Source organism: Hippocampus bargibanti, linkage group LG08, assembly GCF_051943395.1.
Source record: "Hippocampus bargibanti isolate YZ-2025 linkage group LG08, ASM5194339v1, whole genome shotgun sequence".
Classification (NCBI taxonomy): Eukaryota; Metazoa; Chordata; class Actinopteri; order Syngnathiformes; family Syngnathidae; genus Hippocampus; species Hippocampus bargibanti.
Window position 1 is genome coordinate 22,813,085 of NC_142741.1, and position 12,433 is coordinate 22,825,517.

Genomic DNA, 12,433 nt, shown 5'->3' on the forward strand with positions numbered 1-12,433 from the left:
ATATTTGCTTGATTCTTCTCGCGCCTCATAGAAGGTCAGCTCAAACCTACACAATGATGAAAAAAAAGATACACTTTATATTGCTTTTCTGTCATATTAGATCTAAGCGGAAAATAACAGACAAATGCTGCTTTGGCCCGATGGCGGCTTGGATAAAAACTCTCATCTAACCGAGGTGATGACGCGAGCTATGGATGACTGCGTGGCCTGGGGTAGTGTGGATATTATCTGACGGTGGGTTTCCTCCAATGCATAATAATGGACCTTCACCTATTGTGCTGGCTCAAGTATGATCGGAATGGAAAATGCCCAGTGTCTGGCTGCAAAAACAATAGAATGCCCATTAGGTGTAAAAGGGCATAAATAGTGTATGAGATGCGCTTGTCTGAAAAGTAATGATTTTACATCATACATAAGACATAAGGAGACAGGTGAGTCGCAGCTATTCATAGGGCCCGATTAACTCTTTGGAACGACAGTATTTAATGCAATGCAATATTCAAGCCTGCGTCAGTCACACCGGCCCAAAACGACAGAAATTGTATACTAATCAATAGCATTAATCCTAACGTAGAAATCCCATCAATTCCAACTTTGCAAAACAGACTTTTTTAATTATGTAAAGTGAGGGTGGAGTCATTACGCCGTGTGACAGCGCCTGAAAGAAAAATTAGTTTCAGCTGCTAATTGCGTTCAGGATTGAAACAACTTTGGTGTACGGAGGGAGGGGGCGGGGGGCTTTGTGAGCAAGGAGAGGTGAGAAGCGAGTTGCCATGGCAACAGCAACCAATTGAGAAGGCCAGAGAGAGATTGAGAGCAAATTGTTTGTCGTGCCTGTACATTATTCACGATGCACATTATTGTGTGCAGGCAATTAAAAATAAACGACCGTGGGAAAATTAGGACAGTACAACCAGTTGAATATTGATGGTGGCGGCTTCCCACGACATTTAAAGTGGCAAAGAATATGGAACCCTCAGGACTTAAATGCCTTCATTTTGATTCCTGAATAACAGAAAAAGGAGATTGAACTTTTCTCAGCACTCCATTTCCTTTAAGTTACCATAACACGAACAAGCTACTATTGTGGAAAAACAAGCTTGGGTGCCACCACTTTGTTCATCTCTTTCCTCTTACAAGGAATATCAGAAAGGTTCCAGGGATCAATGTCACAAAAGATTTATTTCTCATCCTAACTGTTTCCCTTCCGAAGAAATTCCCCCAGAGTCAAATGCACTTTCCCACACCTTCGTCCCCTTTCAGGAAATATTCTTTAGGGATCCTCCATTGTCATCTCTTAACATTACAGGCATGTGTAGCATCTAAATGCTTATAGTCATAAATAACAGTCATGATTTGATCTTTCTGCTGCAATAAATATAGAGCGTGGACAAAAGGTTGGGGATCTTCAGCTTTCAAATTGAATTGCAGGATGGACTTTAAAAAAACTAATCTGCAACCCATTTTGAAAATGTGACACTGTTTAACGTTGTGCAAGTAAGGAATGTAATGCTACTATACAGGAGGCCATGCATTGACCCATTCATCATTTTTAATATCTTTGCGCATGATGCACATATTGGTTTCATGGTAGAGATACAAGGAGGTCTTGAGTTGTGTTTTTTTAATGTAATAATAATAATAATAATAATAATAATAATTAAGCGCCTTTCAAAACGCTCATGGTCACTTTACAGTCACAGCATAAGTATTTTTGTGGGTGAGCAGCAGCAGCCACACACGCCATCGTTCACTCAACCAGGAAGCAACTCAAATAGATCGAAAGCTAGGTAGCTAGCTAATAGGTGGCTAATAAATAGTCAATAGATATCCAGCTAGCTTGCTATATAGGTAATAAATGGATGGATGGATGGATGGATAGATAGATAGATAGATAGATAGATAGATAGATAGATAGATAGATAGATAGATAGATAGATAGATAGATAGATAGATAGATAGATAGATAGATAGATAGATAGATAGATAGATAGATAGATAGATAGATAGATAACAAGCTAGATATAGGGTGTCAAAGTCATTTTTTGCCGCACGGCACATTGTAGTTATGGTTTCCTCTCGAGGGCCTTTATGAAGTTGGGGAAGCCATTAGAATGTTTAATCCACTCCACATATTACAGATAGAGCGCACAACAAATTAATGAATAACTAGTTTTCAAATCTGAAGTCAAGTATAATGACTGTTATTGTGGTTTACATCCAAAAATATGACATTTTGGTTCGGATTTTAGTAAGCATCATGGAATTTCACAAGTTTGATTTGCTTTCACGGGCCGAAAAAAATGATGTGGCGGGCCGGATTTGGCCCCAGGGCCTTGACTTTGACACCCGTGAGCGAGATATAGTGGTTTGCAGTACAACTTCACTGCATCATATAGAAAGCTGTTTTGAATATTCAGGTTCATTCATGAATAGCAAATTGTAATGAATAGCAAATAATTCTTCCTGGGAATGGCAATTCCTCACTCTGCTTATTTTGTTGCAAAAACATTATGTTAATCACTACATAGTATCTGAATTATATGAATGAAAAATCTCAAATGTACAGAACTTGTGTTTCCATGTCAGTCACAAGCCGTTCTACTCCTTTAGTTGACCAACTCCCGGTAGTTGAAAATCAAAGTATAGAGCATTTTTTATTACAAAAAAACTAAAGAAAAAAATACACTCATACAAAATGTGGCATCATTTTCAAAATCATATTGTTAGGTAAAAAATAAATGGTGACATATGAGGCTTGGGTAGAGAAAACACAGACATATACAGTTATTTGGATGAGTCCCCTTTGGTCAGTTTATGATAGACTTCTGGTCAACTCGCTCTGAAGACATCTTGTGCAATTTCACGGCAGCATCATACATGAAACTGCATCATGTCACCAGAAAGAAAACGAGTGAACCGTGAGACGGAAGAACCAGTAAAAGCTTTCGCTTGTGCAATTCCGCCACCCTCCCACCATCGTGTCTCACTTCGGGGTGAAACTAGAGAGCATCAACAAATAGTGTGAGGACAGAAAAAAAACAGTCTGGGGGATTAAGACGAGGAGCGTGTAGCAGATTGCAGCGACGGAACCTCTGAGGTGATCAAGTGGAAATACGCTCAACCGGACAATAAAATGGAATCGAGTTAGTATCAGTTTGCTCTTGGCGGCTACGAAATAAGATTTTTCTTTGCCCAACAGTCATAGCATTATTTCATCTGAGTCTCCACGAGAGCTGCTAAATCCCCATCAAGTTGGACATCAATCAGCTTTTGAATAAACTTGCGATACCTTCTCACATCCACACGTGGATTTAAATTCCGCATACTCCTCTCCACGTCCCGTTGCCAGTCGAGTCGACACCTCTGGAGCCCTTCCGGTTTACCCGGTTCCGGGATTTCCTTGGGCCCCGCCGCCCTCTCTGCAGCTTCCTCCTCCCCGCGCAACAAAGGTGACACAAACTCACGTAGTGATGCTACTTCCTTCTCCAAAGCCAAGGCCAGTGGTTCAGATGACCCCTCTCCTCTTTGGTGACGGATGGGCTGGATGGAGCAGGATGCTGGGAGGTACCCGAGAAGGTCATCCAGATGCCGGAGCATCTGCAATTGGCTGCCAAAGAGCAACAGAGCCCATTACAAACCATTGATGGTAAAATTAGACGAACGCAATCCGCTCGGTTTGTATTTTTTGTAGCCCAAACAAACTTTGAAAATTAAATACAATTATGCACCTCTCGATAAACTGACTTACTCTTGATAAACTGTGTATACTTGTCACTCATTTATAGATGTATTCTTGCTGCATCCCAAACAACCTCAGACGCCAAAACAAATTTTGGTAGTCTCTTTTTTTTTAAGAAAAACTTTATTTCAAAAGGAAGTCCAAGATGGCGCCCAAGTAGGCCGTCAGGAAGTGCTCTCACAAGCCTTGCTTTTTTTTTTTATGTTTTTGTATTTTCTTTTGTCACTTTGTATTTGTATGTGCTGTTGGACAGTGTGCGGCAGGATGGATGCATGGCTTGCGAAGCCCGCGATGAAAAGAAAGTAGCATCAGCGCAGATCACCATGTGGAACTGTCGTGGCTTGGAAATGAAACGGATTTACGTGTGATAGGTGATGTAAGACAATCTCTTTTCGTCAATGGATGCTACAGCTTTGTGTTTGCTTTCAACATTTAGCTTTTAGTAGGCGTGCACATTTCACTGTGATGTCCCTTATCCACTGGTGAAAAGGACACATTGATACTCTTTCATCTAGAACTGCTTCATACAACAAGGAGGGTGCAGAAAGTGCTTAAGATTGAATGACTGTGTCTTTGTGTTCTCATATTATTTTGTTTTTTGTTCTTTTGATTTCAAGATGGCGCCGCGAGAGTGGCTGCCTTTCCAGCAGCTCCTGTATTTTGTTTTTCTACTTCTTCCGTTCCTTTCCTCTTCCTTACATAACTCTGCTGCTTTCAAATGTAAATTTCTCCACTGCGAGACTATTAAAGGCTAATTCAATCCAATTTCATAGTACTGTATTGTAAAATATACTTTTAGAATTAAAAATAGAATTAAACAGTTTGTTGATCCTTAATAATTCACAGAGCAGGGCCTTCTGGCGCACACACGTTGGATACTATGATTCTCAAGTACATAAAGACGGACGGTCATAACTGCTCAGTGAGCTGCAGTTATGAAGCAGCGGAATGAAGACTACAACCACCCACCATCACTTTTCAAAAACAGTTAGAGTCTCTTTCTTTCTCCACTTATTTTACAAAACGATCAAACAGGTAGAAAGAACGCACAAACTTTAGTTTTAGAGTACTTTTCCTCGATTCATATAAACTCCTTACAAGTCAGAGTGCTCTGCTTTTGGCACCACAAATGCATATTTCTCACCTCGAGTGGACCACCAGTTCCTCTTGGAAAGGACTGATACGCCTCCAGCATAGCAGCGAAACAGAAGAGAGTCCTTGAGAAGCAAATATTCGATGCTGAGGGCTCACTTCTACCCTCTTATAGCCCACTCTCCTCTGCAGCCAGCCGTCAATATCACCCAAGCTGTGATTGGGAGAGTCTAGGCGGAAGGCCCAGTGGTCGAGCACCGCCAGCAGACACAGCAAGTCCTCCTGAGCCTCATCTGAAGTAAAAAAAAAAACAAAATAAAATAAAATAATAATAATAATACATTTCATTTATAAGCGCCTTTTTCATCCATTTTGTGATACATATTAAATAATCTCAGGCAAATTTTATTTTGCAAGAATAATTGCAACATCAAATAGTCATTGAGTACAGGAAAGTTACCATGTCATATTAAATGTAATTTAACAAGAATAAACCAATAATATTTTTGAAATATTTGAGAATAAAGTCATATTTAAAGGACAACGACACATTTTTTTTGTTTCCTAACTGACATTAGAAAAACATGTTATAGCATCTAAAATACCCAAAACGCGCAGTATATTTTTTTTCGAATGAAAAACACCAATAAAAATGACTTAAAGTGTCCCAAAACTACTTCAAAATGACCTCAGAAAGTTTCAGTTTCAGATGGTCACGCCCCCTTGTTCGTGACATCGCGCCAAAACGTCTTGCCTCGCTCGAGAATCAAAACAATGGCTTCAGATTCGGAGAAGATGCTTTCTTGTTACTCATCCAGTTATGAATATGATTCAAATAGTTCTGAAGAGGAAAGCATAAATGTTTGCAATCGATTAAAGAAGTCATTCTGTGTCTTTTTGAGGCGTCTGGACTCCAATGTAGCGTCCCAGAAAATACACAAGATGGCGCCCAAGCTCCGTTGGAAATGGGCTGATTTGTTTGCTGGGAATTTGTGTCATCTAGTATCAAATAGTAGTCTTGGTGCAACACACAACGATTCACCATCGCGTTATTTATGTGTTTCCTTCTAATTTCGCCATCAACACGAAGTTTTCAGACCAAACAAAGTACCCAAAATGCATTGTGTGTCGCTTTCTCGGTCAGGGGCGTTCCAGACGTGACGTCACGGAAAGCATCGTCACCAACTCAAAAACAAGACTTCCTGAATATTCAGCGCGAGTCTTAAAATGTAAAATATAGCTATATTCTGTGGAAGCTTTGTAAAATACGCTCAGTAGAAGTCATTTGAAGTGATTTTACAAATTATGGACATAACTTGTCCGGAGACATCGGTTGTCCTTTAAGAGTTGAGCAGAATCTGAGCAGCTGTCATATTTTCCAAGTACAGTGAGACCTCAACTTACGAACTTAATTGGTTCCCAGACAGAGTGTGTAAGGCGAAAAGTGTGTATCTCAAGAAAAAATTCCCATAGGAAACCATTAAAATGGGAATAATCCGTTCCCGGGTTTCCATAAAATATACTTTTCAACTAAATAAGCCTTAAAACTACACACAACATACCTTATTCTATGTATAATAAATGTGCTATTGTATTGTAATGAAAGAAATACACTGCATTGTATAATAAAGTCACTTTATTTACATTTGTGATGGCTTGATGGAATGGCGTTGGAGGTCGAAGGTCAAAGGGAATTGCTGTTTGGAAAGAGAGGCGCATTACATGAGGACTGTAATTAAAGAAATAAACTGTGCTGTAAAATAAAGTTTTATTTACCTTTTTGATGGTCGTTGATAGCTTACGGGAGGAAAGTCACCTTCCATAAGGACTGTTGGTAACCTAACCTCTGGTGCTGTTCGTTCGTGTGCTTCCGCCGAAGATCACTCCGCCAGCCGTGGTGGATGTGTATTATGAAAATAGTGCTTATTATAAGGTTTAATTTTCAGAAATTTGACGTTTGTAAGACGAAAAGTTTGTAAGATAAAGTGTTTGTAAGTTGAGGTCTCACTGTACTGTATAAAGAAAAAAGACTGCCGACCTCGGATGAACTGTAATGGAAAGATTTGATTTCTACTCATTTAATTGGTTGAAAGATGCTTTAAGATATAGCGCCACGAGCACTACTATTCACATTTTAATTACTCTCAAATTGAGGATTCAATAAACGACTCCATAAATGTGCTGTTCAGTTTTCTTTTTCAGCATCACTCTCCTAATAATTCAAAGCTCACCGCAATTTACCTGTTTTAAGCTCAGGGTTGTTCAACAGTTGAATTTGGAAGTCTGCGTGGATGTCGACAGTGAGTTGACCACAATGGAAGACAATCGGTGTTGGTACACCGGCGAGGACTGAAGCGTCTCGCCTCGGGGCGTAATGGAGCATGACATCGCACTTGACACTGCCAGAGTTCAGCAGAGGTGCCAGCCTGGTCACGGCAGTCACGGCGAGTCTGGCCGTGTTGAGATCATTCGGGCCGCCCGCGTCGCGCCGCTTGCTTCTTTTGGCTGCCGGCTCGGAAAAGATGGCGGCAGAGCAGGAGGAGGCGGCGGGTGAGGAATCGAGCCACAGCGCTCGGCTTTGGGTTTGGATGACTGCGGGCGTGGGGCCGTGGCCCGCCTCTGTCAAGATGGATAAACTTGTACCGACCGCTGGTCTGGAACAAAAATAGTACAACGCTATGGACCGCTGACATCATCGGGGCAGTCGCGCAGATGTGTGTGTCGAAACACAAGATGGTGATTAACAACAATATTCCAGATGGGGAGAATAATTCAGAAATTGCAATGACCCCTGAGGCAACAGATTTCTCTACATGTGCCAGAACAGGTGGCGGGTGATATCAGATAACACCCACAAAAGGACAATGTCAGGTTATTTCCCAGAGGGGGGTTGCCACAGCAACCACCTGCATTTGTCTCAAATTCACGAAAGACTGAAGGCACCCAACAATGATTAATTATAGATTATCCAGGACATTCTGTTTTCGAACAGATGTGTTTTGCGAACAACTTCAGATCATATTGGCAGTGAAACTGTGATAAAAAAATGTGGGTTGTCTTTATTTCTTACTTTTCAAAAGAAAGGTTATTTGATAAGAATTGGGTCATAATTATCTGTGGGTATTTATAATCATACCAAATAAGAATATTAGGAGGAAATGTAAATTTTAAAGGAACATTCGAGGACACCTTTTTGAGGTTGAAAGTATTCGGCGCCTCCTCAAATTTCCACTTTAACTCATTCACTGCCATTCCCGAATTAATTTGTTTATTGAAAATACGGCAAGGAGCGGCATTCTTGAATTTGGTCGGGTTTTGGTTTTATTTGAGGGGAGTGCCGATAAAGCGCAGGTCAGACCTCTGGAAGTTTTTTCACAAGGGGGCAACATTTCCCTTTTTTCAATGTTAGCTCTGTTACAGCTTCAGCTGTTGTTAAAGCGCTATATAAACCTATATGAATGTATTGCATTGTATTTTGGACAGCCACCCTCATTTCAACCTCATATAACTCCAGACCCATATAATTTAGGAGTTAACTCTTTCGTTCTGATGAAAGTAGAGAGTCTAAGGTTTATTACGCTGCATTGAATGTTTATGTAGACCTAAAACCCGATGTTTTGTTGGTCCTGGAATTCGAGTGACAATGTGAGACTGGAGTGGACACATTTTTGCACATGTCTGGCAGTGAATTAGTTGACATTAAAATGTAAAGATCTGACAACAACAATATAAAATGTATTTTTAAATTGTGATTTTTCTTTATAAAGTTATAAAATATTGAGAGCTACTTGGCCCCGAAAGAAAAAGTAAACATGTAACACCCGCAACAAAATGTACGCCCTGCGTGATGTGAGAAGTTATTTAGGGTGCCCAAAAATATTAGGAACAACTGTCAAGATGATAAGAGTTGCGGCAAACTTCAACCATAATCAACAGATGAAATCAATCACTCTCTGACAGGATTTGACAATGAAATCAATTTACACTGAGCCCCCGGCAGCGAGTATCACTCCCACGACCATTCGTGCGTCGACGATGCGATGCCACAGCCTGTCAACATGAGGTCTGCAGGGCACACCTGGCATGGCTCGGGTCTCGTCAACGGCGGCGGCGGTCTCGTCCTTGGACTCGTCATCGCTCTCCCAAAGAGCGACGAGGGCTTCCTGGAAAAAAAAAAACCATCATGACTGACGACAAGTGTAAGACAGCCGCGCTTTGGAGTTTAAATGCCAACAAAAAACAATTTGGATACACAAGGGGGGGGGGGGGTGACCTTTCGCATTTGAGCAGGAATCAACATTTTGCTGCGAGTTGGCAACAAGACTTTGTGACATTTTGCCTCATTTTTTCCCTCTATGTCTGTGGCAGCATGACAAACACCGACTATCGAAATTTATCAATATGAGTGACAGGTGTAAGCGCCAATCTAACGATTGAGCAGGTGCGAGAAGGAGAGACTACAGCCTCACTGATTCAAGATATCATTCATGATGCAGCCTTCAAAGGCAAAAGACTCAAAAAAGTGGTACAAATTCGAGTTGAACTCAAAGTACATGCATCCATTTTTCAGGCCATTCTATCCTCTTTAGGGTCACGGGGGTGCTTGAGCCTATCCCAGCCGTCTTCGGGAACTATGCGGGGGGACACCCTGAATTGGTTGCCAGCCAATCGCAAGGCACACAGAGACAAACAACCATCCGCACTCACACTCACACCGAGGGAGAATTTAGAGTGTTCAATCAGCCTGCCATGCATGTTTTTGGAATATGGGAGATAACCAGAGGACCCGGAGAAAACCCACACGGGCCCGGGGAGAACATGCAAACTCCGCACAGACTCCAAAATTCCACCAGGTCTTGACCTCACGACCTCTGCACTGTGAAGTTGGCGTGCTAACCACTCGACTACCAGGCTACTGAACTGAAAAGTCAAACAAACAAACAAAAAGGATTTAACTCCTTCACTGCCATTCGCATTTTTTGGGGGGAATTGAAAATATGATTTTGTTCTGTTTTTTTCTGTTTGGGTTTTGTTTTTTTTTTCATGCTTGGATGCCGATAAAGCACTGGCCATGGCCTCTAGGAATGTTTTTTATTTTCTACAATGTGGCAGCATTTCCCTTTCCTCCAGGTTAGCACTTTGTTCCAGCTTCTGCTGTTGTTAAAGCGCTATATAAACCAATATGTATGTATTGCATTGTATTTTGGACAGCCGCCCTCATTTCAAGCTAATATAACTAGAGACCCATATAATTTAGGAATTAACTTTTTTTCTAATAAAAGAACAGAGTCTAAGGTTTTTTATGTTGCATTGAAAGTTTATGTAGTCCTAAAACTCAATATTCTATGAGTCCTGGAATTCAAGTGACAATGACAAAAACCCTGGCACTGGAGTGGACACATTTTTACACATCATCTAGCAGTGAATGAGTTAATTGTGACAACTCACATCTAAATTGTACCTGCTCTGGGTGTGTGAGCTTCGGTTTTCGATGGTGGACCACATCAGTGAGCGCTCGCACAGACTGCTGCACGACTCTGTCTTTCACTCTCACTTCTCCTTGAAGCTCTTGCAGCGCACTTAGTCCACTCTTGAGAGACGCGTGACAGTCATATGAGAGAGGAAGTCAAAAAGACATGGGTCAGGATTCTAAAAAAAGTGATGTTGGGATGCAACTTTTGTGATTTTTGTAAGTCACCTGCAGTCTGGACTCCAAAGCTTGAATTGTGAGGAGTTGGGTCGTTGGAGGGGGTGTCACCACTGTTGCGCTACCATACTCGCCTTGCTAAAATTGCAACATGTTGTCATTCATTGGGTGTTTTTTTTTTTTATCGTTTGTTTCAAAATGTTCAATGTGATTTGGGTTCTTATCTTAGTATTTCAGAAGGTGGTCTACGTACAGGACTTAGTAAGCAAAACTGTGAGGCAACAACTGGGATGTAAACAATAATTTAGATTTTGGTGTCATTTGAAACTTTTTTGGGGGGGGTGTTCTTCCCATTACATCCCTGCATTCACATGGAACTGCTGAGTTTTATTTTGTAATGGACTGAAATAAATAGACACAACTGTTTTGCATTGAAGCAGCAATGACCGATTTGGTTTTCCTTACAGAAAACAAGATTCCGCAGAGGTCAGTTATGATGAAATGTTCCAACGGCTGCCCCGATAGGCAATCATCCTTAAAAAGCAACAATATCTGCTCGGTACCGCATCCGAGATAGTCATCGACGTGCACAGAGAACACATTTGACCACTGGGCGGCTATCTGCAAAAGAAAATTCAGACAAACCATTTCGCAATGATTGCGTCAGTTGAAACAAGACGCAAACATCACTTTCAATATAAGATGCCATTTGTCATCAGTCCCTTTTTGAAAGCACTTCTCCTCATTTGGCTCACGAGTGAGCTTGAGCGTGGTCTTCAATTAATCAAACGTGCACATTTTTTGGCTCACTCGTCATGGTAATTAAGATAAACGCGATATAACATGAATGGTACATCATCAGAACATGAAGGCAGCACATGCGGTTTGTACATACTTGAAATGTATCTTTCCACACAGCACACACATGGCCCTCGTCGAAAGTTATAACAAAGACGACTCCATTTCTTCCGGTGTGGACCACCTTTATATCTTCAGGTTTTTCGAACGGGAGTGTGCATGTGTCTTCCACCACGCCGTTCTCCAAATAAACCAGTTGTTGATTGGCAGTGGCTGCAAGCGCAGTGCAGCGCAGAAGGTTGCCTGCTTGGTGAGCTGACAGCACGGAGATGCACTTGGTGATGCAAATGTAAGGGGGAGGTAAAATCACAGCACCATCAAATGTGAGCCCGCTCCCAAGCAAATACGCCACAGTCTGCTGAGTGGAGGACTGTTGTTGCCCCAGGATGAACACTTGTCTCTTATGAAGGGGAAGCTCGCCGATAAGACAGTGGGACAACTGTAGGGGCACACGTTTGATCCCCCCTGAATCACTTGATGCATGAAACACAGCATCAGCATGTGTCCACAGCACTGTTGGTCCCTGTAGGATGCAAAGGTCTCCACTTGGCTTATAAGGCAATGAGAACTCAATGCGGGGCTCCGGGTGGTTTGCTCCATTTAGAGTAAAAAGTTTATAGAGAAAAAAGTCCGCCTTCTTGTTCTTTTTTGCCACAAGGACACACGGCACGGCGGTCCTGCTATGAACACACAAGACACTTTTGGACTTTATGAAGCCGTCCACGCGCGATGCACTTTTGTGGCTGATGACAGCCCCTCCTTGAGATGTCTGCAGAAACACCGCGCGCTCAGGTTGGAAAGAAAAGCCACGGCACGTCAACTCGCTGATCATCCGATTGTCACTTATGGCGTGATTAAATGTAATTATCTTACCACAAAACGAGAGTTGATTCGAAGTCGAAATGGCGCCTTCCATTTGGCATTTAAACAACCATATGATATATTGGGGGTGTAATTGCCATTTAGTTTGCAGTGTGATTCTAACGTTCACAGCTTCAAAAGCGATTTCGTGAATTTATTTCGGGCGTGTGTCACTCGAAAGCGCGCGCCAACCCGGAAGTGTCTCATCGTGTCAGACGAAGTGCATTGTGGGA

The 12,433-nt window shown here is 41.8% G+C and overlaps 1 protein-coding gene across 1 annotated transcript; it reads right to left on the minus strand.

Moving 5' to 3' along the window:
• Positions 1-2,631: 2,631 nt before the first annotated feature.
• fancb (FA complementation group B) lies at positions 2,632-12,386 on the minus strand. The gene is made up of 8 exons (XM_089002898.1): positions 11,377-12,386; positions 10,947-11,102; positions 10,533-10,619; positions 10,296-10,424; positions 8,819-8,997; positions 7,076-7,488; positions 4,887-5,127; positions 2,632-3,610 (listed from the first exon to the last, which is right to left on the minus strand). Exons 1-8 carry the CDS (start codon positions 12,253-12,255, stop codon positions 3,211-3,213), a joined length of 2,484 nt encoding a protein of 827 aa, XP_088859024.1. The 5' UTR covers positions 12,256-12,386; the 3' UTR covers positions 2,632-3,210.
• Between the last annotated feature and the right edge of the window lie 47 nt (positions 12,387-12,433).